Here is a 27,054-nt window from a genome sequence, read left to right on the forward strand (position 1 = left end):
ATTCTAATTTCAGTCCAAAGAGTGTGTTTCAAAACCCTTGTGACAGCACATATTTTAGGACAATATATTTTGAATAAAATCTTTATTTACTAGTTACTTTTGAACCTTTTTTATAGCTACCGAGTTGACAGTAAACAATAAAAAATGCAGCAAATACAAAACTAAAATACAAATTACTCAACGCTGTCCATTAAACTGCACACGTGGGTTGATGTTAGATAATCGGTTTACTGTTGAGGACAGATTGTTGTAATATATACACGTCAGATTATTCTATTCACATTCAAACAAATGGCATGAAATGTATTACTAACCCACTTTTTCCAAAGACTGAAGGAAATAAATACACAAATATTGAGCCAAACATTAAAATGTAGACATGGGTAAATATGCTAAGAAGTGTCACTCTTCAGACAGGTCACTTTTGTTTGAGATAAATATCTATCAAACATACTGCATTTAAATCAGCAGGTACAGAAATGCAGCTACAATTGATACCTAACTATCTGTGGACAGAATAAAGTTATACAAATATTAAATAAATCGCTCTATGAATATATTTATTGTTGTTTCACATCACTGAATGCAACGTTAACATCTGTGACACCAGAATAATGTAAAACACATTTCAACAATATCAACATTTCAACAGCAGTTCTCAAATATAATCTTAGGTCACTGGAGTCCAAACAATAATTGCTGAATAAAAGCAACAATATAGACTGTTTTCCAAATCTAAGAAAAAAGATGCATTACATAAAATAAATATTTCATATTCAGATTTCAAAGCCATTTTCAAATAAGACTCAAGTCACACTGGAAAAAGAAAACACACCAAAGACCTTCTATTAAAAAAAAAAAAAAAAAAATCTCAATGTATTCCCTCGTGGTATAACAGATCTGTTTCAAAATGCAATCATATTTTTCATTTTTTATCTAAATCATGTAAAACAGCGAACGCAATAAAATCAAGCCAGAAAAGCATTACATTTGTAATAGCCAAAAGCAACATATAAAAGCATCTCTGAGCTTCTCTTGGCTTGCTGTTCATGTTTGGCAGTGAAAAGCAGAACAGAAGCACAATCCTTGATCACACATCTTTGCTTTAGACTGTTCAGCACAAATCTAAACCTAGAACCAGATCTTATTATCTTACTGAAGTCATACATGAGACGTGGCTCACAACAGAAGAATCACTATCATTTCGTCACGTTAGAAACGAGTCTCATGAATCTCTCATTTTGTCCTGATCACGTCTGTGATTGTACGCACGCAAACAAACACCAGGCTACAGAACAATCTCTTTTGATCGTTCTTTGTGTCCTGAAGTCACAAAATTGTGATTTTTAACCTTGTGCATTTATAAGTATCTGATGTCATTCTGCCTTTCAAACACAGAAACGCTTCACTGAACTCATGTCATGGATTTTCAGAGGAAAGAACTTCAATTCTGAGCACTAGTCTAGTTTACTGAAGATTTCTTATTGTCTAAGAGAGAAATTACTTTCAGCAGTTCAGGCAGCAGAAATCAGTACAAACATCAGACACAGTGATCATGTGATCTCACAGACAGAAAAAACACTTTCCACTAACAAAATTAGAGCAAAAACATAATAAACTTCTCTTGACATGTAGTACACAAAAGAGTTGATTCAATAAACACAACAGCAGACTCCTGATCCAGAGCCACATCACGGCTGAATGCAGGTGTTCGGAGTGAATGCTATCTGAAAGAAATCACAAACAGTCCTCTTCAGGAACACTCCAGCTTTACATCTCACCTGTTCATCCGGGGCTCGAAGGCCTCCACCGTATTCAGGTAGATGTTTCCATTGTGCCCCCCCACTGCAAAGACACGCCCCATCACCGTGGCAACTCCGACTCCGCCCCTGGGCGTGGTCAACTCCACCACATACTCCCAGTGATTGGTCCTGGGGTCGAAGCGCTCCACTGAGCTCAGCGGAGAATTATCATCAAACCCGCCTTCAGACAAACACAAGCACATGAAGCTCACAGATATCACTCCAGCAGAGCGTAGCTGAGCCTGTTTTCACATGAAGTCTAAAATTATGAAGATGAACAAATTCTGATGGTTACCAACAACGTAGAGGCATCCGTTGAGTTCGCTGACACCGTTTCCAGCGCGCCGCTGCCCCATCTCTCGCACATCTGTCCATTTGTTCAGATGAGGGTCGAAGCGCTCCACGCTGGACAGCGACGCAACTCCGTCATTCCCCCCGACCGCGTACACATAGCCCTGAAGAAGACATCCGATCAACACGATCAAACCCGTGACACTCATGAAGAGAAGTCATTTACCCTCTCAAAACAAAAGAATACAATAGAAGTGAAAGCTTGTCTGGGCTGGTGAATATTGTGTACAATCGGGCTGGACGATACAGTTAAAATAACGTTGTCTATATTACACAATTAATTTTATTTACACATTGTTAGTTATAATATAAGGATTCACCAGTGTGTAGATCACAGTTTATTCTCTTTTTATTGATGACACCTCATGATGACTCATTCTATCTACTTAAGTGAACACGACGTTAACTAGCCACATAAGCTGTAATATGGTTTCGCTGTATACTCCATCATATGGATATTCCTCTGACACGCTTCACTCACAAATAACAGATTACTTTGATTATTCCACTGAAAACACACATTCTGCGACGCTTCTTAGAAACAGTCTTTGAAATTTGTATTGTAAAAAGCTGTATAAATAAAAATGGAAAAGTGTGCTGAACGAAAACATTTTGAGCAGTATTGAGTGGATTCTGCCTAACTTCAACCCCGATTGGTCACTGAGTTTGGCACTCGGCAGACATGTCTGTGATTGGCTGTAACGCCCTCAACACTGTTCTAAACAGCGCTCACACACAAACGCATGGAAGCGTTTAAAAGCAGCATCTATCAGCTGTCATAATGAGTGAAACTGGCTTATTGTCTTTAAAAGTCAAACCTTTAACATTACTGCCATATGCATATTTCCTAATTTTATATCGTCAGCAAAGAGAGTGCAGTGATAACGCTAATATCTGATGGCCAGTCCTAGTGTAGAATCATGTGTAAGTGGCTCTGTGGGCCTTTCGTACCCCGAGCGCCACAGATCCCACGCCTCCTCTGGGTGTGTTCATAGGAGCCACGGCACTCCAGCGGTCCGACTCGATGTCATAGCGCTCCACATCACTGAAGCAGGAGTTATCATCCAGACCACCGATAGCGTAGATGGGTCCGCCGAGAGCAGCCAGCGCAATCCCCCTCCTGACAAACACAAACACAGGACAACCTCTCATTCTGTCTGCATGCTCAGCTGTCTTCTGTGTCAATACATACAATAGCTTTATTTTGCTGGACGTGTGCATGGACATAACTCTTTAATCCCATGAGAATTCAATTATAACTATAAATATTAATGAAACAACAATGAATTACAACTATAAACTATGGAAAGTATTAGAGCAGAACATCAGGTCAAGGAAAGCTTGCTGTTTGTCATACCGTTTTGTGCTCATGGAGGCTTTCATCATCCACTTGTTGGTGTGTGGATCAAACATCTCCATGTTCCCGAGGTGCTCGTTGCCATCATGGCCTCCAACAGCATAAACTTTCCCTGTAAAATGATGAATGTGAAGTTTTATTAGTATGCTTTATTACCTGTTTGTTGCTGCCGTGTGTTTTGAGTTTGAGCTCTGTCAAGTTAATTCTTTATCATCTATTTTTATCTTTAAATCAATTTGAGCGCTGTACAAATAAACTTGAATTGAAAACTTGAATTATGTTTGAGTCATTTATTGTAAGCAGGAGGTTTCAGTATTCACTGTAGCTTTTACTTGCGTACTACTTTGTCCCACACTAACTAAAAATCTAATAAAACACAATTTGATCCATTTTCTAACAGTATTAATTATTTAACCAGAATTGGGTTAGGGATGTTCGCTGTTGACAAAAATCAACACCCTGATATTTTCTTGAGTTTAGTCTATAGGAATAGACCATATTTGTTCTGTATTATTTGTAAAACTCTTATATTGTACTAGTTCACTCTCATTAATATTAATTGATATCAATTGAAACAACATGTTTAAAGAAAAGAGGTCTTATTTATTCACTGTAATAAAACAATTAAACAACACAGTGATATTGAAGTCTCAACATCTAGCTTTTATTAACAGTGATGAACAATCCTCGTTACAAATTTGGGAAGACGGTAGACATGCGTTTTCAAATGCCTGTTATAAGTGTTTCGACTTTATGGTGAAAGTTGAATTAGCAGTCTGTGTGAAATGCGCTAGGCTTTACGCGTCTCTCTCATTCTGCAGCAGTACAAATATGTGCGGTGTTGCGCATGTTTAGCTTGCTTCATGAGTGTTTTGCATTATATGAGTCACTTTCGAATATAAGTCGCAGCATGTTTCAGATGAAAAAAAACGTGACATATTCCTCAAAATATGTTCTTCATAGAACAAGATTTATATATAACGAGTCGTTCCTTGCATTATTACAGCAAAACGTCTTGTGATTACAGTACTGAGCCGCTGCAATGGAGCAGCTCTAATGCTATCAAATTAAAGATGATGTACCATAGAGCAAAAAGAAATTAACAGTGAAAGTAACAAAAACTTGTAAAAAACATTTTAATGGGCATAATTAAGTGTGAAAATAACTGAAGGAAATATTTGTTTGCTAAATGAACTAAGTCAACAAATTTTTAACATATTCTTTTGGATTCTTTAACCAATATTTTTTTTAAATTACAAATGCAATGAAAATACAGATATTGGTACTCGGTATTGGCCTAGTTCTGGAAAAAGTGGTATCAGTGCATCCCTACTTTAAAACACTAGTAAAGTAAAAGTGTTTTTTAACTAGTGATCGACCGATATTGATATTTTATAACCGATACCAATCCCAATTATTTGCGTGTTTATGTGCCCGATAACCGATATGCAGAACCGATATTTATTTACTGTTATAAAGTAAATAAATGACTGAGTGAAGTAAGTCCATGCTTCACTTTGGTTTTTCCTCCTTTCAGTCATCTTAAAAAAAAAAATTTAAAAAAAAAGTGTTGCAAATTACCAGTCTTTCATGTTAAATTTAATCTTCATATTAAAATAAAAAAACATTTTATTTAAAGCATCAGCAGCAACACTAATATTAACAATAAGCAAAATAAATGTAGAAGGTATAATGTTTTCAAATGGAGAAAATAAATAAAGGAAAGGAGTCATATCAACTTCATTTTAAACTACAGTTTTAGTAGGTTTATAAGCTGTTTAATAGGCTAAAGAGTGAAGAATAATTCACTGGATAATGTTAATTCACAGAATAATATTCTCTGGAATACTGAAATAAGGACGACAGTGCAAAACTTTATTTTGTGTTTTGGTTCTGTTTGTGCGCGACAGTCGTCCGCGAGGGGCTGTCGCGCTAGTTTGTGTTTATTTTATTATTAAAGTTTTCTTTGAGCGTTCGCCGGTTCCCGCCTCCTTCTTCCCAAACTACGAACTGTGTTACAATGTTAATACAATTTAGGATGTTTTAAACAAGTGAATCTTGTTAAAAGTTACATGCTGTGGCCGTGCTGGAGCATTTCCTGAGCATCAACCCGCTGAGTGAACAGCAATATGAAAGCGGCTTCACGAGACTAATGATGAGCATAGACAACAGACAGAGAATTAAATTCAGCGCTTTTATTTCCAACATGCGCTCATTCATGGCTGTATTATTTAATTAATGCAAAGTTACGTCTTTATTGGGAGAGGACTTGACGGATTATCTTAGCTCCGCCTTCATGAGACGGTGAGCAGCATAGACAACAGAGAGCGAATTAAATTCAGCACTTTTATTTCCACATGGACAGGACTTGACGGATTATTTTACGTGACTCCATGAGTTTGTCTCTATTTCTTCGAGCCAAGCTGCATAAACTGCATATCAGGCATTTATGTAATACATCTAATTTGTGCATTAATGGCTGTTATGTTAAATAAAGTTTACTAACTACAGTAAATCAAGTACCTGTGCACGCCGTTGTTGTTGTCTCCTCTCCCCTCAAGACGCCGTGGTGCAATGGCGATCCTGCGCGCAATTCTCAAAACATCCACAAGATGGCGGCGTTTATCGGTGTTTATCGGTGAATCCGATATTACAAAACCGATATCCGATTATTGTAAAATGCTTAAATATCGGGAAAAATATCGGTAAATCGATATATCGGTCGATCTCTATTTTTTAACCCTTATGTAATTCTCCTTAAATCATTGTTTTATTTGCTTTTCATATCTCTTTCTCACCTGCTACTGAAATCACTCCCACGTGTCTGCGTCTGCTGTTCATTTCAGGGCCGAAGAACCAGCTGTTTTTACTGATGGAGTAACACTCGATACTGCGGAAGGGGTCCCCGGATCCGCCCCGTCCCCCGACGCAGAACAACACACCTGTCGGAGAGCTCAGTTAAAGACAGCAGAAGAACACAAGAGTGCAAGAGCAATCACGGCTGTATCTGCTGACCTGCGGTGTGCTTGCGGGGAGTCGTACGGATCGAATACTCAAAGTCAGGAACGCTCTTGTTACTAAGATGCAGATGATAATTCCGAGCTTCGTCCAGAAGGTCTCTGCAGCTCAAATTGGCCTTGATCATCTCCTCTTTAGCAACAGTGGCTGTGAGGAAATCCACCGGCAGCAGAGGAAGACGCACCTGTGTGAGAAAAGCCCATCAGAACAGCCTTTTAATACATTTGCTGACAACAAGAGCTTAAAAGGATCCAAGCCCGTTTCTGAAATGTGATGTTGGATTTGTACAGCGCCACCTCTGGCCACAAATTGAACCTGGATCCTACAGCGTACTTCAGAACTTGACCATGTTTCCACAAGTCCAGCCAGGACTTCATGGCAAATGTGTTTTGGTGCCTAGGACCAAGCAGAACCTGGCAGGATATTTCATCAGGCAAATTTCCTCACATGAGAGGTCATGTTCTCGTACTTACTACAAGAGCCTCCCCACTCTCATCCAGAGTGAATAAAAGGGCTGGTAAAACCATTCTGGACCCCTCACACCCAGAACACTTCTTCTCTGAACTGCTGCGATCCGGTCGGAGCACTGAGCACCAGAGCGGCCAGGCATAAGAACAGTCTCTTCCCTCAGGCAATCCAGCTCATGAACACTTAACTTGACAGTAAACATGCACACAACACTATTTATACATTTATTTATTTATTGTATATTGTTATTTCCTATTTACATATTCCATTTTTATTCTTTCTATTATCTGTGTCTTGTCACTGTCATTCTGCTTATGCTGTTAGAAAATACGGGATTAGTTTCCACTGTTATGCTGATGATTCTCAACTATATATCTCAACAAGACCAGATGAAACTTCTAAATTATCTAAGCTAACAGAGCGTGTTAAAAATGTAAAAGATTGGATGACCAATAATGTTCTCCTATTAAATTCGGATAAGACAGAGATATTACTTATTGGACCAAAAGACAGTACACAGAATCTCTTGGATTACAATTTGCAACTAGACGGATGTACGGTTACTTCCTCTACAGTCAAAAATCTGGGTGTTATATTAGAGAGCAACTTGTCTTTTGAAAATCATATTTCCCATGTTACAAAAACAGCATTCTTCCATCTTAGAAACATTGCCAAGTTACGAAACATGTTACCTGTTTCTGATGCAGAAAAGCTAGTTCATGCATTCATGACCTCTAGACTGGACTATTGTAATGCACTGCTAGGTGGTTGTCATGCATCTTCAATAAACAAGCTAGAGGTAGTCCAAAATGCAGCGGCTAGAGTCCTTACCACGTCAAGAAAATATGATCATATTACCCCAATTTGACAGTCTCTGCACTGGCTACCTATTAAGTTCCATATCAGTTACAAAATATTATTACTTACCTATAAGGCCCTTAATGAGAAGAGATGATGCCAACCCCTCAGAGGACCTCAGATGATGCCAACCCTGAAACAACATACAGAACTACCACATTTGCTATAAGTTTGATTGCATCATATCATATAATATTATAATTATCATATAATAATTGCTGTTAATAGTGTTCATCGTCTGTTTGATTACGTCTTTAATTGATTTTTCATGTTTCTGTGTCTTGTCACTGTCATTCTGCTTATGCTGTGGAAGCTTCTGTCACCCAAACAAATTCCTCGTATGTGTAAACATAGGCTACCTGGCAAAAAAGCTCTTTCTAATTAGGATACTAAAAAGTGCGTGTAAAAATGATCCCCAACAAACTTTCCATCCCAGCCCTGAGCAGCTAACCTGAGACATGATCTGATCCAGCCAGACGTCATGGTGCTTCAGGTTGGCTTTGAGCCATTTGACGGCGGCGTTGTACACTTGAGTCTCAGACTGAATGTTCAGGTCACCGGAGGCCAGCAGCGTCTTGAGGTGCTGCGGCGAGACGCAGATGAAGTCCTCACACTCCACCACTTCTCTGAAATGCTCGCAGGCGTAGCGGTCAGCCATGTCCATCAGGTCCACCCTGTTGTGACTCTCTGCGAAGGTGCGGACGGCCAGACAGTTGGAGGGATGGAAGTGAGCTTTCATGTATTCACAGCAGGCCCGAGCGATCAGCTCCACCTGCAGGATACACGCCGCGTACAGCAGCGGCTGAACGTTATCCACCGTCAGCGTCAGCCGCGAGGAGTACGCGAAACACACCAGGTCCTGGATGGCATCGGCGTCGAAATCTCGTATCTCAATCAAGTCCTGTTTGGCCTCGGCCATATCTGAGAGGAACATGGCACGAAAGTATGGCACCACGCAGGCCAGAACCAGTTTGTGACATGGTATCAGTCTGTTTCCGACCTTGAGTGAAAAACATAAGGGAGAGAATTAGAAACAGAAGAAGCTGCTGTGTGACTATATTCACTGCGTCAGATACCTTCAGAGTGACGTCACACAGCTCTCCGTTCTCGTAAAACTGTCTGAGGGAGTTGTGGAAATCCTTCCAGGCCTCTTTAGCCTCAAACACATACGATCCGTCCGCGTCGCCCTTGCTATTAGATGGCTGCGGCGAGCGTTTCTGCTGCTTACCATGTTCTGGCACCATGTCTCGCTCACACACGCCGACGCCGACACCTGCACACACACACACGCACACACACTCAAGAGTAAGGCAATCTGAGTATAGAGCGGTATAGAGCAGACTCTGAACACATAATACTCAAATAGAACAAAATACATCTCAAACGAGAAGACGGTTAAATCCCATGATTGACATGCTGTTCGCTGTCTGCATTAAAGACCTATTTATTTTAACACTGTTTGTTTTCTGTAACGTTACTATAAATTATGTGTAATTGTTTTGGTTGTTCAAACATGACAGCATGAGCTAAAACGTCAACACAACAAACGGGACGGATTCACGAGCAGGAAATATCAGAGATGAACCTTACTGACTGTTCGCAATTCAACAAAATAAAACAAAACTCAATTACATGTGTGAATTTGATGTTGTTGTCGATGTTTTACCGCATTTTCAACAGCCGCACGTCCACAACCCACTACAGACGGATCGACGACACTTCCGCCTTCTGAGGCGCTATGAACTCTGGACTTTGTAGTCCAAACCAATGAAACGCTTTGACTCTGTCACGTGTTCCCCAGACAGCTCGGGGAGATCGCAGACATATAAAATAAACAAGCAGTCTATTTCAAACGATTATTAACAGTTAATGAATAAATATAGCTGTCATAAGCTATATGTATTCTTCCCAAATAGAGGATGCGTGATATGACAAATTTGGATAGGAGTAGGCTAATTATATTTCACAAAAACAATATATATAACAATATATTTGTATTTTATGTTATCTTATTTATTAAATAATATGATAAAAGGTGGAAATGACAAACAATAGGAAAAATACAATATAAGATACAAAAGAAATGAATCTTATATTGTGAACTGCTTTAAAGATGACATATCATGAAAATCTGAGTTTTCCAGGTGTTAAGTGCTATAATCAGGTCCCGGTGCATCTACCAACCAAGAAAACGTGAAAAAGATTAACCCAGTAACTTTGTTTTGGGAAGTCTTTTTCTGCAAGCGTCTGAGAAAACGAGCGCGTCTGATTTCGCTCCCTTGGTGACGTGGCAAAGGGATCTCATTATAATATCACCGCCCCTTAATCTGTAAATTTCCACCCACGGCACCTTCATTTGATTTCGCAAGCGACAGCGGTGTATTAGTTCTAATGCCATGGAGAAAGTTTGAGCAAAGTCTGCTAACTGTTCTGTGTTTGGCTGCACAGACGAGCACAGAACACTGTTTAGAGTCCCAGCCTCAGAGGAGACAACAGAGCAGTGCATTTATTGATTTATTTACTGTATATTGCTGCTGCCACACAGATCTGAAAAACAGCGTGTTTCTGCTTCTACTCAAAATAGCCTTTTTCAAAATGATATAATAAATGATCTGTGGGGTATTTTGAGCTGAAACTTCACAGACACATTCTGGGAACACCAGAGACTTATATTACATATTGTAAAAAGGGACATAATATGTCACCTTTAATTTTTTCCGGTATAGTAAGTCTATTTAACACTAGCCATCTAGAAATTTAATAATCAAAAAATAAAGCACTATAACAAAGTATTGAAATGTATCTTGCTATTTTGTATACTAAGCACTCACTTTATTCATATAATTATTTGGTTGTTTGGTTATTTATCTATTATTTTTCTACTTTCTGTTAATTCAGGGTTGTGGAACGGGGTGGGGAAAGAAAATACATAATTATGTAATTGTTTGATTTTTTTTTGTTAAAACATGTTTGAAAAATTAATAAATAAAGTGCAAAAAAATAAAAAAATAAAACACTGAATAATGTTCACTGTATGAATTAAATAGATGATTCTTACTTAAGCAACAACTTCTTCAGCCAAGAGCAGTTTTCTCTGTTTCTTTTCAGATTAATGATGACAGACAGCAGCAAGTAAAATAGTGCTGTCACTTTAAGACCTAATGTACAGATCAGTACTGACAAACATCCGATTTCTTTCTTTCCGTTCACTTTTTTTATTTTATACAACAGTTCAATAATCAAGAAGTTAATATTAAGAGAATTACGTTTTAGACACCACATTGTCTATTTTTTGCTCTATTTCGCCAACACAAATGGTTCCAAACAAAGCCACAGCACTGTTTTGCATCTCTGAAAAACATGACAGTGTTTAGTTCCTGAATGAATCCACCTTTTAAATGATTCGGTTCAATCGCAGTGACTCACTTATTAACAGTGACTTGCTGCCACCTACTGGCGGTTTTAATTTCACATTTAAAGTACCTTTTTATATATTTTTAAAAATAATTTCAAATATCAGTATTCAACGTTTTAAGATTAAAATAACAAAACATTATTTACGCATTTGTAACTGCAGGTTAGAGCATTCATGCCTTGCATTAAACAGTGTATGCATCCTTTTTATATAATTTTTAAAAATAATTTCAAATATCAGTATTCAACGTTTTAAGATTAAAATAACAAAACATTATTTACGCATTTGTAACTGCAGGATAGAGCATTCATGCCTTGCATTAAGCAGTGTGTGCATCTAATGCCACTTCAGATGCAGCTTCTGTGTTTCCTCTGCATTGCATGAATTTTGTTTATAATGATTTTATTTGTTTGGTAACTGCCCCAAATGTCTTATTATTATAATTGACTTTATTGATTAAATATAAGACACACTTCTAGAAAAAAAAATGGCTTTACAAAGGCAAAAATACCCATAAAGGGTAAAAATCATTTTAAACTTGCTGGAAAAGATTAACTTCTGTCACTGCTGTGAACTGACCACCACACAGAGTCAGCTGTCCATGACAGTCCTAAAGCGCAACACGTTAGGGGTGTTTCCTGTTGGTCACCTAATTCACTGATCATAGTAAAATCATCTTTTATCTTAGTATTAGGTTTTCTCAACGATAACGAGGACAAGACAAAAAAAAAAATGGCATCATACGTATGTATATAAAGTTTTATTTTATTTTATTTATGAATTTATTTTTTATGAAGGGGGGGGGGGGGCCCCCCCTTCGAGTAATGAACCGTTTTTCGGCACAATTTCAAGACAGCCTCAAACGGTTCAGAAAGCCTCGATTTCCCATCACTAGCGACATTCAAAGCCTTTTTTGATTGAATTGCTGAATCAGTTTGAAGGCAGTTGAAAAACCTGATGGTGACAGGAAGGAAGTTTTATATCTGTGCTGTGGTGCATCATGGGAGATGGGAGAAACCACATTTGGAGGATGATGGGGATTGTTTGTTGTTTGAAAATCAAAAAGTCTTACAGTGAAGAAATATGTTTACATTGCTGTGAAATAATAATGTTGTTGATTAAGTTAGGTACAAAATGCATGTATGACTTAAGTCTTGTTAATTGGAATATGTAATTCCTGGTTGCTTGTCAATGGTTGTGCTCGTGGGTATAAATAGCCAGCAGTTGAAGCTTGTCGGTCTGAGATGGAAGTTGGAGAGCTGAAGTGTTTTTACGATTAAGAAATCTTGTTTCATTTTGTTTAGTTTTTCCCTTGTTCTTTGTTTGTCTTTTTGTGCTTTAATATATTAGCATTTACAAAGATAGCCAATAGAAAGTGAATAGAGAGTTTGACTATCAATCGGTGCTGGAGGCGGGAAAACTGCCTCGGGAAAATGACTGCAGTTTCAGCATGTGTTTGTATATGTATATGTATGTTTATATATATTTTTTTTATGCTTGTGCTGCTTTAGTTTTCATCGCTGGTATTTATTATTTTTTTGCTCTTTCTGGTTAGACTCGATGCTGCCATATTCTGAGTAAACTTGGTGCTTTTCATACACGAATTGTGATTCTGCGGTCTTTCAGATGCTTCATTATGACTGGAAATTGGTGAGTAACTTTCAAACATATCTCACACAAAGCTCGCACAGGCTTTATTCCATAGATTTCTAGAATTAATGAGTTGAATTTGAGCTGCTCATTTTTTTTTATAATACCTTTTTATAATACCTTTTATAATACCTTTTATAATACAATATCATTATTGGAGAACTGAATTATTTTGCACTTTGAACTATTGGTAATTGCATATTAGCTTTATTTTGAACAGTGCTGATTCTGAATGTTAAATTTGTGGATACAGGGCTAATACAGCGTTTGAAAGGTTGTCATGCCTTCAATTAATCTGTCCAAATTGTCAGGTGACTGAACAAAGATGGCAAATGTATTTTGATGCAAATTGAGTAATGGTTCCATTGCAGAAAAGTAAATTTTTTTTAAATTAATTTTTTTTCTCTCTGTAAGTGTAGTTCTTATATTTTTATCCCATTAGTGTGTGTATTGTTTAGGGTTAAACCATCCCAAAGGAGCTCTTTCCAATAAATCAGCACAGTTTTCCATTTAAGTTCTCCTTGTATTTGACCATCTGCCACCCTTTCAATATTTACTACATTGTGCAGGGGCAAATACGCTCTTTCTTGAGCTCAGATATCAGATAAATGGGGCGCCCCAAACTGAGTGCTAGGAAGAATTAAACCGCAGAGATCCAGTTAGCAGTGTGCACACTACAGGGTTTTTAGGGATGGTTGATCTATTGTCTGATTTGTGACCAGTATGTTTACATAGACTTTCCACTGTGCATCTTGCTTTTTTCTTAGTTTTCTTTTCTTTTTTTCTTTTTTTATTTTTTTTACATGTATTTTTTAATTTAAATATGGATTTATACTGTGACACTTGTCATTTTAAGTGCTCTACTTGTCACATATAGTGTGCTTTGAGTTTACAGTGCTGCACTCTCTTACTCATGGAGACGGTCTATTCCGCAAGGTTGCAGACCATGCATTGGTGTTTTCTCCTCCAATTATTGCTCTTCTCTACACCTGTTCTAGTAACCCATGTCCTTTTGCACTACTCCCTTTCTCTGGTTTTACAGATGTCTGACAATTCCAGAGTCCCAAATCTGACTTCATTACAGCTATAGTCACTCTATTCATGTTGAGCTTGACTGAGACCTGGTTTTGAACAGCGGATCGCTTTGCTGTCTTGACAAAATCAGTTCTTTAAAAGTAATTTAAAATTAGGATGTGTAGAGGAAATGGTTTTCTTAGTAATATTTAACTCCGTATGTGAGAAACCGTTCTAATGTATATGCAACTGCAAACACTAATGCCTTATTTGTAATTGTCCGCCAGGTAATCTGGATGTACTGAAGGAGCTCAATGTGCTGCTGTTTTTCTCTCTTTGTTGGAAGCCCACCAATGTCCATCTTGATGAGTCACATGCTACAGAATTCCATGGTCATCTATTGTCAATTCAATTTAAATGGCAGACTTCAACTTAAAGATGGTTCTGATTTACATGAAACCGCTTTCCATTTTCCTTTTGCACCTCTTGATACATTAGTAACAAATGCAGTTTTTAATTGATTGCTTTGTTCCAGTGAAGACTTGACCATGTCAGTACAGTTATTTCACGGGAAAATCAACAGCTGCTGAGGTGAGTTGTTTTTATTTATTTATTTTATATATATATATTTACACCTTGTGTATATTGGTCCGTTTACTGGTTTGAGCCATATTCCCAGAAAGCCTTGTGTTGGATAGTGTGATCCTCCATTGCAGTCTCTGATCAAAGCAATGCTAGGTAGAGGATGGAGTCAGTTACCTGCAGCTTGAGCTCCGATATCAGATAGATGGGGCGCCCCAGACATCGAGACAAGAGACTATAGCAGTGTCACACTAAAGCGCTTTAGGATGGTTGATCATGGACATTTAGTTATTCAGTGTAACGGTTTAAAAGTGCTTACACAGACTCATGTCGGTTTCAGTGTTAGAATCATTTGAACAAGGTAAGTTCTATGATATTTATTTATTTACTTTACTTTACTTATTTACTTATTTACTTACTTACTTACTTACTGTGTAATCTGCTGTCTAAGTCCCTAAGTGATGCTGCTTTGTTAGTTTGAAATCTTATTATAGTGTTTTTTTTTTTTCGTTTTTTTTTTCCATTTATATTTACACTGTTTTTAAAGGCTAAACTTGCTTTTTAAATGCTGTATTTGTCTGTAACAGTTTAATAGTGCTGGACTGTCCTATTTGATGCACTTAAACTATATTAGTACCTGCACAAGGACAGACAAGGCATGTATGTCTAATTTTATGCCTTTCTCTGTTCTTAATGTCAATCTGCTTCTGACATAAGTGGACGACTTCTGTCGCCACAGTTGTCTGTCAAGTTAGAGTCTGTTTAAATCTGGATTCCAGCAGAGGACATAGCAACACAGCCTCTCCTCTTCATCTTCAACTTGTGTGCTTTTCAGTAATTCTTTAAAATGTACTTTTCTGTTCCATAACTATTGAATTGTATTTAGAGTTTTTTTTAAATTTATTTGTTATTTTTTTGTCTTTAGGCAAGTTGGAGGCGTTTGAGCGGGATGTTGTGATTCTTCTACCTTGATGGAAGATTGTCATTCATCACTGCAATGTTTATCTGTAAGTCTCATGCTACAGAATTCAAGCTCTCCTGTACTCATTTGACCTTAAATGGCTCTATTACATGAACTAAAGACTGGACTGGAGAATCAGCAGCTTCCCACAGGATGAGACTAACCTAAGACCCGTACAATATTTGAAACCTTGGGCATATTGGTCTCATTACTGGTTCAGCTGCTTTGATGAAATACCAACATTCAATATATACGTAGTTTTGTTTGATTAAAGGTTGTGACTGAGGAGCAGAACAGGGAGTTGGTGACCTGCAGGAGCTGATCCGATGTGGTTGAGCTCAGATCAGTTAGACGGGGCGCCCCGAACTCCGTATAGTTATAGGCAAGCCCGGATTAAGAACACACAGGGCCCTGGGGCTATAGCAAACCCAAGGGCCCCCCTTAATAGTAGCCTATGTTGGTAACGCACAACGTTTTCTACCACAGGAATAATTCGTTTGTGTTTTAAAAATCAAATCTCCAACGCAGAGATACAATGAGTATGCACACTAAATATTCCAGGCTACAACACATTAAAAGAATAAATACAATAACACCAGATATATGAAGAAAAAGCAAACTGGTTTCCAGAAGCAGCAACAACTTGAGCATATACAGCTCCCTTAAGGAGTTTACGTTAAAAAGTTTTATTATTAGAAGGTCTTCTTTCTGGCCCTGGAAGAGGAAAATCATCAGGGTTGGACTGGTGCTAAATTCCAGTCCATCTGGCCCACACATTCCCCTATAAATGTTTTGCTGGGTTAGGGCAGTTGGAGTAAACAAATAAATAATCCGGCCCTGGTTATAGGGATAGTTGGTCATGGTGCTTTGGATAAACATACTGGTCTCAAATATTTAAGAAGGTTGTGGTTGTTAACCCCCTGGGGTCTGAGGGTGTTTTGGGGGCCTGGAGAAGTTTTGACATGCCCTGACATTTGTGCTTTTTTCAGTTGCTTATAAACCTGTAAATGGCTAAAGTTTGATAACACCATAATCGGCACTAACTGGGCTACAATAATATGTGAGCAGCATGTATGTACATGATTGTGTTTTTGAGAAAACAATGTTTATGCGTGGTTAGTGAAAAACTAAAAATTAAATCGCTTGAATAAGGCCATAAAACGCATACAGAACATTTGTTCAAGACTTTTGAGAACTGGATCTTGTAGCCTAGAGCTTTTGCTTTAAAATAATGTGAAAATTATCCTGTTCACTCATTCGCAGAAAACAATATATTGATTCTAAGTCACTTTTTGTCTAGAAAGCCTGTATGCGAGGAGGCGTGAATGATCATGAATAATAGTGTGATTCACATCTGAGAAGACAAAGGCCCCCATAATGAGCCTTTCAGTCAGGTGTGTGACAGAGGGAAGAGTTACAAGAAAGAATGTGAGGACAAAATAAATTTATATATTTGTTTATTTAGAATATATTCAACTATCTCACAAAATAACTTGAGATTCACTTGTAAGTGCAGTTCAACCGTTTATTAGGAACAAACAAATAAACAACAGAAGAGTCAAGACATCGTGGGTGCAATATCCAAAACAGTGGCAGGAAACTGGAACGCAGGAAAACGAGAGACAGCAGAAATTGCACGAGAAAACATATGGATGTGAGCAACGCAATGATCGGACAAAGACCGAGCAAACATGGTGACATATGTATAGGCTACATTACCAGTCAAAAGTTTTTAAACGGTAAGATTTGTAATTTTTAAAGTCTCTTCTGCTCACCAAGCCTGCATTTATTTGATCCAAAGTACAGCAAAAACGGTAACATTTAGAAATATTTGTACTATTTAAAATAACTGTTTTCTATTTAAATATATTATAAAATGTAATTTTATTCCTGTGATTTTCAAAGCTGAATTTTTAGCATCATTACTCCAGTCTTCAGTGTCACATGATCCTTCAGAAATCATTCTAATATGCTGATTTGCTGCTCAAAAACATTTATAATTATTATTGTTAAACAGCGGAGTAAAATTTGGTAACACTTTACTTGAAGGGGTGTGCGTAAGACTGACATGGTACCTTCATAATTATGACATGACACATGTCATGAATATGAAGGAGGTTTTATGCATGTTTATGACAACTGTCATTAAGTGTCATTCGCTCAGTTATGTCATTTTTAATGCAAATATGACATTATTTGACCTAACCTACCCCTAACCATAGCCCATAACAAAGACATCTCAAACAATGTCATCTTTGCATTAAAAATTACATAACTGAGTGAATGACACTTAATGACAGTTGTCATAAACATGCATAAAAAAACCTTCATATTCCAGTCTTATGCACACCCCTTCAAGTAAAGTGCAACCAAATTTTTTTCGGGTTTCTTTGATGAATAGTATGTTCAGAAGAACAGCATTTATCTGCTTTGTAACATATCTTTTGTAACATTTATAAATGTCTTTTATCTTCACTTTTGATCCATTTAAAGAATCCTTGCTAAAAAGTATTAATTTCTATAATTTCTTATCCCCCCCCCCCCCCTTTAAATAAAAACAGCAAAATATAATCCCAGATGAAAAACCATAGGCACTGCTGCAATGTCTTTTTTTAAACGTTTTTCACGATGCAAATCGTTGCAAAGCAGCTTTACAGAAAATTAAAGTTTCTACATTATATTTAGTAATATTTTATCAGTGGTGAGTGGTGACTATTGATGTCCATATGGCAGAAATGTACGGTAAAATCAAGCAGTTAGTTAATGACATGTAATATGTAATCTGGTGAACATTTTTAACAGCAATGACTATATGTTGCGATCAAACTTATAGCAAAATTTGGTAGTTTTGTATGTTGTCTGAGGGGTTGGCATCATCTCTTCTCAGGTGTTCGGTCATCTCAGGTCTTTGTAAGGGCTGGATCCAGACTGAAGCTCGTGTGATTCCTAGTTACCACATGATGCCAATCCCGTGGCAGAAACCGAGAAGGAAATAGAGAAAAAAGAGAAAAATTGCTGTTCCAACTAAGCAAAAAAGTATGTGTTCAACCCAAGCAAAAGAATGTTAATGTGCTTAATGTGCATTGTAACTGAAGTACAGGGTTATGAGATACATTATGTGAATGCAATGTCTGGAATATCTGTGCTGTGGTGCATTATGGGAGGTGGGAGAAACCAAGTGCAGAGGATGAAGGGGATTGTTTGTTATTTTAAAATTTGAATGCTTTACCAATGATTGAATTTGAACACATGACTAATAAATAATTTGTTGATTATAGTTATATAGTTTAGTTTGTGATGAATTTAATTTCTGTTAGCTTGCGTGACTGTCAATGGTTTTGCCCATCACTATAAATGCCCACTAGCTATGGGCCAGATTTGTCAGTATGAGATGGCAGTTGTGGTGTAAGGATGCTGAAAGAGATTGCCATGCTTGAAAGTATACCTGCTTTAATCATTGAAAGGTAAGATCTTTTCTTCCACATTCATTTGTTATGTGATTTATATACCTTGTGTATTTATTTATTTTTTTTAAATAAATGAGAACCTATATCCAGTAATAAATGATATGAGCCAATCAGTAGTTGTTTTTTGGTTTGTTAACAGTCTTGTTGAAGGTGGAAGAAAGCATGTGAAGCTGATTGAATATGACCGCTGAACTGCATCAAGAGAAATGCCATCAGGTGAGAAGCTTAGCCTATGTCTTATTTGGCTTTTTTCTTCATGCATGGTATTTTCCTCTTCATCTGGTATATTCGCTTAAGTGTTTTTTTTTTTTTTACTAAGAATTTCCTCTGCTTCCTGAGCTTGGTGTTTGTTTTATGTACAGACAAACTGTGACTTTAAGGAATAATTATTTTAGAAGAGCTATGACCGTGGCAAACATTTCTTTATTGTAATGTGGGCTATGACTATACAATGAGTGGTAAGACTTTTAAAGCTCAAATGCAGAGCTTAATGCTTGACTGTGTATGAACGTCTTGGGTTTCACATAATCTGTTCTGGTTTTTGCTCTTCCAGATCCTACACTTTCCTGGGCATTGTATAAGAAACCGTTTACTTCACTATGGCATTTGGTGAGGTTAAACATTTCGGTATTTGTGATATTTGATCTGAATTTCTGAGGAACCATGCACCAAAAGGTGAAATTGATTTGTAGCGTGTAGGCAGTTCTAAAGTGATTGTTGCTGTTAACTTGTTCAAGTGTCTTGCTGTTGTTACAATTTTGTGGCTTATAGCTGTTGTACATCAATGGCCCTCTGGGTTCACATGTCTTATGGTGCCTTTATCAAGAAACTATTTTATTTTTCTCTAAGTATCAGCATGACTTGCATCTTATTACTGATGTGACCATAGTTTTAAAACCTATACTGACATCTATCGATATTAAACTGCTTCGTCTGTGCTGCCACCACTATATCTGGAATGTATCAAGTGTTTGAGTTCCCTTTTAAGCTGAAAGGACATGGTAGCATGGATGGTCAGTGGCACCTTGTGTATGCTTTTTCATATTTATAGAGAAAGTTAGTGTCTCTAAAGTGACTTTTAACCCCACTTTTGTCTGTTTCTTTAATTTCCTGTTTATTGAAGAGTCTAAATGCTTCTGTAGACATGCTTTCTCTGATATCTATGCTGTCTTGGTACTCAACCACAGCCTTTCACACGGTTTTGGACTGACTATGTAGGGCAGCCAGCAACAAAGCTGTCATCATTCCTGCTTTTCATCTCTGCCAGTCAGTGACAATGCAACATTCAGGCTTTGACAAATATTGGTTTCCAGGTAACACTGAAACTGTATTAGCCCTCTATGGACCTTTCTCCCATACTGCTCACTCAGCTGGGCAGGGTAAGTATCATGCTATGACTTCCTAATCATGCCAAAATGCCTTTCTTGATGCGGTCAACTCTTTTGACTTGGTGGCAGTTGGCAAGTTCTATGCAATTTAACCACCTACTGAGATGATATTGTAAGTATTGGTCGCTTCTCCATTTAAATTTTCTTCCTTGACCATATCGGTCCCTGCACCAACAGGTCAACTAATGCAACACCCTCCAGCTTGCAAAGCAGCTTTACAGAAAATTAAAGTTTCTACATTATATTTAGTAATATTTTATCAGTGGTGACTATCTCAAGTTGATGTCCATATGGCAGAAATGTACGGTAAAATCAAGCAGTTAGTTAATGACATGTAATCAAACAGATGGTGAACATTTTTAACAGCAATGACTATATGTTGCGATCAAACTTATAGCAAAATTTGGTAGTTTTGTATGTTGTCTGAGGGGTTGGCATCATCTCTTCTCAGGTGTTAGGTCATCTCAGGTCTTTGTAAGGGCTGGATCCAGACTGAAGCTCGTGTGATTCCTAGTTACCACATGATGCCAATCCCGTGGCAGAAACCGAGAAGGAAATAGAGAAAAATTAGCGTAGCTGCTGTTCCAACTAAGCAAAAAAGTATGTGTTCAACCCAAGCAAAAGAATGTTAATGTGCATTTGATCAGATGTAACTGAAGTACAGGGTTATGAGATACATTATGTGAATGCTTGGCTAAAGAGATGTGTCTTTAATCTAGATTTAAACAGGGAGGTGGGAGAAACCAAGTGCAGAGGATGAAGGGGATTGTTTGTTTTAAAATTTGAACGCCTTACCAATGATGGAATACACGACTGATAAATAATTTGTTGATTAGTTATGTAGTTTAGTTTTTGATGAATTTAATTTGTTATCTTGCGTGACTGTCAATGGTTTTGCCCATCACTATAAATGCCCACTAGCTATGGGCCACATTTGTCAGTATGAGATGGCATTTGTGGTGTAAGGATGCTGAAAGTGATTGCCATGCTTGAAAGTATACCTGCTTTAATCATTGAAAGGTAAGATCTTTTCTTCCACATTCATTTGTTATGTGATTTATATACCTTGTGTATTTATTTATTTTTTTTAAATAAATGAGAACCTATATCCAGTAATAAATTTTATGAGCCAGTCAGTTGTTTTTTGGTTTGTTAACAGTCCTGTTGAAAGCATGTGAAGCTGATTGAATGTGACAGCTGAACTGCATCAAGAGAAATGCCATCAGGTGAGAAGCTTAGCCTATATCTTATTTGCCTTTTTTCTTCATGCATGTTTTTTTGTCCTCTTCATCTGTGGTATAGTCACTTAAGTGTTTTTTAAATTTTTTTTATTTATTTATTTTTTGGTTAATTTCCTCTGCTTCCTGAACTTTGTTTGTTTTATGTACAGACAAATTGTGACTTTAAGGAATCATTTTAGAAGAGCCATGACAGTGGCAAACATTTCTTTATTGTAATGTGGGCTATGACTATACAATGAGTGGTAAGACTTTTAAAGCTCAAATGCAGAGCTTAATGCTTGACCGTGTATGAACGTCTTGGGTTTCACAATCCGCTCTGGTTTTTGCTCTTTCAGATCCTACACTTTCCTGGGCATTGTATAAGAAACCGTTTACGTCACTGTGGCATTTGGTGAGGTTAAACATTTCGGCATTTGTGATATTAGATCTGAATTTCTGAGGAACCATGCACCAAAAGGTGAAATTGATTTGTAGCGTGTAGGCAGTTCTAAAGTGATTGTTGCTGTTAACTTGTTCAAGTGTCTTGCTGTTATTACAATTTTGTGGCTTATACCTATTGGCCCTTTGGGTTCACATGTCTTATGGTGCCTTTATCAAGTAAAATAATTTTATTTTTCTCTAAGCATCAGCATGACTCTTGCATCTTATTACTGATGTGACCATAGTTTTAGACCCTATACTGACATCTATCGATATTAAACTGCTTTGTCTGTGCTGCCACCACTATATCTGGAATGCATCAAGTGTTTGAGGTGATCTCTTTCTCCCTCCCTTTTAAGCTGAAAGGACATGGTAGTATGTAGGGCTGCACGATTAATCGAATGCGATTGTCATGCGCATTTTGATAGTAATGCCGGTTCTGTAATCAGCAGAAAATTATCATCACGGGCTTTCAGATGGCGTAAAGACACAATGCTACATAGGGCTGCACGATTAATCGAATGCGATTGTCATGCGCATTTTGTTAGTAAAGCCGGTTCCGTAATTAGCAGGAAATCATCATCACGTGCTTTCAGATGGAGCAGAATTTACTACACGTAGCCGTAGTTCACTGACAAGTTACGGCAAAAAAAAAATCGCAGACAATTTTATTGCGCAATTCTGAAATCGTTCACGATAATGACCGCTGTTTGCATAGCTTCTCGGTGAACTACGGCTCTGTGAAGTAAATGCTGCTCCATCTGAAAGCATGTGAAAATACCACATTTAATAACATTTTTACTCCAAACTCGCTTCATAATGTCAGTCGAGTGTTTTAAATAAATCCTCCTGTGAGATGATGTGGCTTCTTACACAGAATAAGGTATGCAACATTTCATAGTATTTAAGCAGTGATAAAGGCATTGCATTATAAATGTACTTTATTTTAATGAAAATTATAATAAGAACTCAGATAAACCGTACATTGCCATAGTCGTGTGTTTATTAGTCCCGTTGAATCAATGAAAGCAGTTGAATCTTCTGTTTATTCAGCTGCAGCGATAGGCATTTTCTGGGTTTCTTCTGCGAGGCCTTTCACACTGTTTTGGACTGATTATATAGGGCAGCCAGCAACAAAGCTGTCATCATTCCTGCTTTTCTTCTCTGCCAGTCAGTGACAATGCAACATTCAGGCTTTGACAAATATTGGTTTCCAGGTATGGATGGTCAGTGGCACCTTGTGCATGCTTTTTCATATTTAAAGTTAAAGTGTCTCTAAAGCGACTTTTAACCCCACTTTTGTCTGTTTCTGTAATTTCCTGTTTATTGAAAAGTCTAAATGCTTCTGTAGACAAATTCTTTCTCTGATATCTATGCTGTCTTGGTACTCAACCACAGCCTTTCACACTGTTTTGGACTGACTATGTAGGGCAGCCAGCAACAAAGCTGTCATCATTCCTGCTTTTCATCTCTGCCAGTCAGTGACAATGCAACATTCAGGCTTTGACAAATATTGGTTTCCAGGTAACACTGGAACTGTATTAGCCCTCTATGGACCTTTCTCCCATACTGAGGGAGCCTCAGCTGGGCAGGTTAAGTATCATGCCATGACTTCCTAATCATGCCAAAATTTGTTTCTTGATGCGGTCAACTCTTTTGACTTGGTGGCAGTTGGCAAGTTCTATGCAATTTAACCACCTACTGAGATATTGTAAGTATTGGTCGCTTCTCCATTTACATTTTCTTCCTTGACTATATCAGTCCCTGCACCAACAGGTCAACTAATGCAACATCCCCCAGCCTCTTGCTCTCAAATGGTATGCTTGAGCCTTGGACCAAGGTAAAGTCTCTTTTGTCAACTAGTCTTGCTTTGGAAGAAGTGTTTTCTTTCTGAAGATCTCCTTGAACCGGTTTAAGTTCTTCAATGAGGGTGAATGTTGTTCTCGACATGTGACTTCAATACATCCCTATTTACCAAATGCAGAAGTATAAGTTGGCTGTTAACGCTGACTTCACCTTTCCACTCAAAGCGTAACATTTGTTTTTGACTGAGACATGGAGATGAGACAACTCCCTCTGTGCTCTGGCAGACTTCTACACTCCTCAATCACCTAAATTATCTAAAGCACAGCCATTGTGGACAGTGAGTATGTGTGCTACAAATGCAGGCATGTGAGACGATGGGAAGTCCATGTAGTTTTAGTGATTGAGGTCTTGAATTTCAGTTATTGTATGGGCAAACGTCAGCTGTTCAATTTGTTCTTGTTGCTGTTTTTTATTTATTTTTTTATTTTTTATTTTTTTTGTGGGTGTCTTTGGCTGTAAATTCAAAAATGCAACAACTGAGATCAGCATGCTGCTATCCTATCTTGACCGCCCATTGACGACTTGAGTCCCTTTCCCTGGGTAAGTCTCTTTTCACAACTCCAAGTCCTCCTAGTCTTGTTCGACCTCAGATGGTTCCGTACTACGTTACTTGAAAATGAAGGCAGAATGGTTCATTTGGATCATTGCTACCAACTGCAACCCATCAAGATGCATTTTCTGTTGCATTTCAAGTTGCTCTGGTGTAGTGATTGACTGTTATTTGGTTTTGTAATCGAATTTTACTTCGTGATTTTATTGTATTATGCATCACGGTTTCCCTTATTGTAAAAATCTATTTATTTTTTTTTCTCCCCCAAGAAGCCCTGATGGAAATAAAAGCGCTTTAATCCAAGCCCAGCTGTATCTGGTTGACATCTGAAGGTAAGAAATTACAGCTTGCACTCAACATGAGCTTTGTTTGACTCTTTCAAAATGTCAGTTTTAGATTGTAACCATGGGCTTTGTATTTTGAGTTTAAAGAACCAAGAGCTTTCACCTGTTTAGTGTACAGAACTCTGCTTTTTTTTATTTTTATGTACTGTTCTGTGCACATCACCCATATCTTTGTTTTTACTGCTGTCTTGCACCGTCATAGCCCTGAAGCTGAAACCACTCTCTGCTCACCTTTGGCTTGACAGAACTGAATTCTACTACAGGACATGCTGACACATCTGCAGTTTGTCCCAGAGCCCACATTATAACCAGGAAGGGCAATGCAAATAACTCCTTATGAAGCTTCATCTGCCATATTGTCAGCTGGGCATCTTGGAGGAGCTAAATGTGCTCTTATTCTGTACCTTGATGGCAGTCAGCTTATAGTTGACTTTAAAATGAGGTTTATTCAGATGAATTCTGGAGAGTTCCAAGCTCTTTTAGCTACATTTTCACTTTCCATTGGAAATGTGGAGAATGTTTAAGTGAACTTAACTAATTGATCCCTGGGGCCTGTTCTTTGTATGTCGCTAACTCTGTTAGCTGGATTTGATTGTTGACGATTTGGCATGATCTTGGATTATTTGGTTCTTCGAAGGTCATCCTGGACTTGCTGTCATAGCAACATGTCCGTAAGCTTAAACCTGCTTGCGAACAGGCTTATTTAATGTAAACCGGATTAGATGGCATCTTTTTAAATGGAAATAGATATTGAAAGTCTATCCCAGCCACTGCTACTTTATTACAAAAGTACCCCACTAATCCGGGAACAATTTTAAAATTATAATAATTTTAAAATTAATTTTAAAATAATATAAGGTGTAATCTATAATACTATGGACACAGTTTTACTCATTGAAAGATTTGTTCTTGATAATTACTTTATAATTGTATTCGAGTCGTACACGCATGCTATACAGTTAATAAGAGTCGTGCATTAATTTAAGTGATGACCGCTACTATGGGAGTACGTGGCTTGATGAAGTGCAGGAGACGCAGATAACTTGATATTGACCCTTAAGAAACTAAGGCTGTCACATAACAAATCTGCTTCAAAGATAAAATTACATGAATTGTTAATTACAACATTGAAATAAAAATGTAAAGCCTGTACAAAGAAATCGTGAATATAAAAATTGGGAATCATGTTTAAAAAAAACAAAACAAAAAAAAAAACATGCACGATTCACTTATCTATTATAACATTTTTGTAGTTTTGTTCACGTGGCTGTTTGCTTATAAAGGTTACATTGCTGTCCTGCCGCCAGCCAATCGCTGCATTGCTGATCGTGGTTTCGAGTATTGATACATAACCCCTTTTAAACCAACCGTATTGTAGTTCCTTGACTACACTAATGTTAATGCTTTCTAGGCACATTGCTGTTTGTCCCCTGGATTATTCCTTATGAAGAACACTGATTCATACAAAAAGTGGACTGCTTTTGGATACGAGGCCTAATCGAAACAAGGCCGGAAGCGGTCAGTTGAAGTTGAAGGACAGTGCATAACCGGAGTTGGACTTTGTTCTGGCTTCTGGGTCTGTAATCCCTAACCCTAACCCTAACCCTAAACCTAACCCTAACCTTTGGTTTCTATAATCCCTAACCCTAACCCTAACCTTTTCCTGAAGAAAGCTCTCCACATTCCCAGAGATCAAATGAGGCGAGAAGAACTTATTAGGATTGAGACTTACCTAGATGAGTGCTGAAGTTGTCCGTGATGAGTTCTTCTCGCCTCATTTGATCTCTGGGAATGTGGAGAGCTTTCTTCAGGAAATTGTCAACCGCTTGAATGTCTGCTTTGGCTTGTCTAAATTTGTGCATATAGTTTTCTTTTCTTGGTTGAGCCATGTTCCCCACCAGCCTCTGATTAACCAATTTTGTGTATTTGATGAGGAGCAGAACCAAAAAACTAAGCAGCTGCTTGGGGCCCCCAAGAGCACTTTAAAAAAAAATTGTATTGTTAATGGACAAATGGTTGATGGTAATTATGCAAAAACGCAATATTAAATCAAAGGGAAATATTATACTAACAGGCTGCAGCTGGATGCAAGCACAGTCAGACTGATTATGGAAGAGGCAGCAGCATTGCAGCAAAACTGTCAAAGGACCTCCTGGTTCAGAGAATAAAAAGAGGAAGAGAAAACGGCAAGATAAAGGTATGTTAAGAATTCAAGTAAACTAAACAAGGCTGTTGCGAGTTAATGTTAGTTAACATAACCTAGGTAGTTTTTTTTTTTTTTTTTTTTTTTTTTTTTTTTAAG

At 37.7% G+C, this 27,054-nt stretch overlaps 1 protein-coding gene, 6 long non-coding RNA genes and 1 pseudogene across 10 annotated transcripts; 5 read left to right on the plus strand and 3 right to left on the minus strand.

Moving 5' to 3' along the window:
* LOC107693477 (macrophage mannose receptor 1-like) overlaps positions 1–6,987 on the minus strand; it is a 30,077-nt pseudogene extending 23,090 nt beyond the window's left edge.
* A 126-nt stretch (positions 6,988–7,113) lies between these two features.
* On the minus strand, positions 7,114–9,154 carry LOC107693492 (uncharacterized). The gene is made up of 3 exons (XR_001634756.1): positions 9,144–9,154; positions 7,447–7,456; positions 7,114–7,183 (listed from the first exon to the last, which is right to left on the minus strand). It is a non-coding gene; the product is annotated as an uncharacterized LOC107693492 (long non-coding RNA).
* Positions 8,143–9,589, minus strand: LOC107693491 (kelch-like protein 8). The gene is made up of 3 exons (XM_016492896.1): positions 9,519–9,589; positions 8,931–9,119; positions 8,143–8,854 (listed from the first exon to the last, which is right to left on the minus strand). Exons 2-3 carry the CDS (start codon positions 9,096–9,098, stop codon positions 8,210–8,212), a joined length of 813 nt encoding a protein of 270 aa, XP_016348382.1. The 5' UTR covers positions 9,099–9,119; positions 9,519–9,589; the 3' UTR covers positions 8,143–8,209.
* A 2,926-nt stretch (positions 9,590–12,515) lies between these two features.
* LOC107693481 (uncharacterized) lies at positions 12,516–14,496 on the plus strand. The gene is made up of 3 exons (XR_001634751.1): positions 12,516–12,727; positions 12,825–12,919; positions 14,221–14,496. It is a non-coding gene; the product is annotated as an uncharacterized LOC107693481 (long non-coding RNA).
* Positions 14,497–18,754: 4,258 nt separating this feature from the next.
* LOC107693479 (uncharacterized) lies at positions 18,755–20,532 on the plus strand. 4 transcript variants are annotated; one of them, XR_001634749.1, is made up of 4 exons: positions 18,755–18,940; positions 19,083–19,159; positions 20,162–20,256; positions 20,401–20,500. It is a non-coding gene; the product is annotated as an uncharacterized LOC107693479 (long non-coding RNA). The 4 variants fall into 4 exon arrangements; XR_001634747.1 differs by lacking the exons at positions 20,162–20,256; positions 20,401–20,500 and adding an exon at positions 20,509–20,532; XR_001634748.1 differs by lacking the exon at positions 20,401–20,500 and having other exon boundaries at positions 20,162–20,312.
* Positions 20,533–21,280: 748 nt separating this feature from the next.
* Positions 21,281–22,047, plus strand: LOC107693482 (uncharacterized). Its single transcript, XR_001634752.1, has 3 exons — positions 21,281–21,351; positions 21,491–21,557; positions 21,908–22,047. It is a non-coding gene; the product is annotated as an uncharacterized LOC107693482 (long non-coding RNA).
* A 1,390-nt stretch (positions 22,048–23,437) lies between these two features.
* On the plus strand, positions 23,438–24,243 carry LOC107693480 (uncharacterized). Its single transcript, XR_001634750.1, has 3 exons — positions 23,438–23,516; positions 23,769–23,922; positions 24,046–24,243. It is a non-coding gene; the product is annotated as an uncharacterized LOC107693480 (long non-coding RNA).
* A 457-nt stretch (positions 24,244–24,700) lies between these two features.
* LOC107693484 (uncharacterized) lies at positions 24,701–26,918 on the plus strand. Its single transcript, XR_001634753.1, has 2 exons — positions 24,701–24,740; positions 26,877–26,918. It is a non-coding gene; the product is annotated as an uncharacterized LOC107693484 (long non-coding RNA).
* Positions 26,919–27,054: the final 136 nt, after the last annotated feature.

The sequence above is a fragment of the Sinocyclocheilus anshuiensis genome, unplaced genomic scaffold (assembly GCF_001515605.1).
Source record: "Sinocyclocheilus anshuiensis isolate Anshui unplaced genomic scaffold, SAMN03320099.WGS_v1.1 scaffold1582, whole genome shotgun sequence".
Classification (NCBI taxonomy): domain Eukaryota; kingdom Metazoa; phylum Chordata; class Actinopteri; order Cypriniformes; family Cyprinidae; genus Sinocyclocheilus; species Sinocyclocheilus anshuiensis.

Excerpts from the sequence above, each read along its gene's own strand:
- LOC107693491 (XM_016492896.1), bottom strand. The coding sequence starts at position 9,098 with ATGGTGCCAGAACATGGTAAGCAGCAGAAACGCTCGCCGCAGCCATCT. Across the intron at positions 8,855-8,930 it reads TGTGTGACGTCACTCTGAAG|GTCGGAAACAGACTGATACC; the intron begins GTATCTGACGCA and ends TTTTCACTCAAG.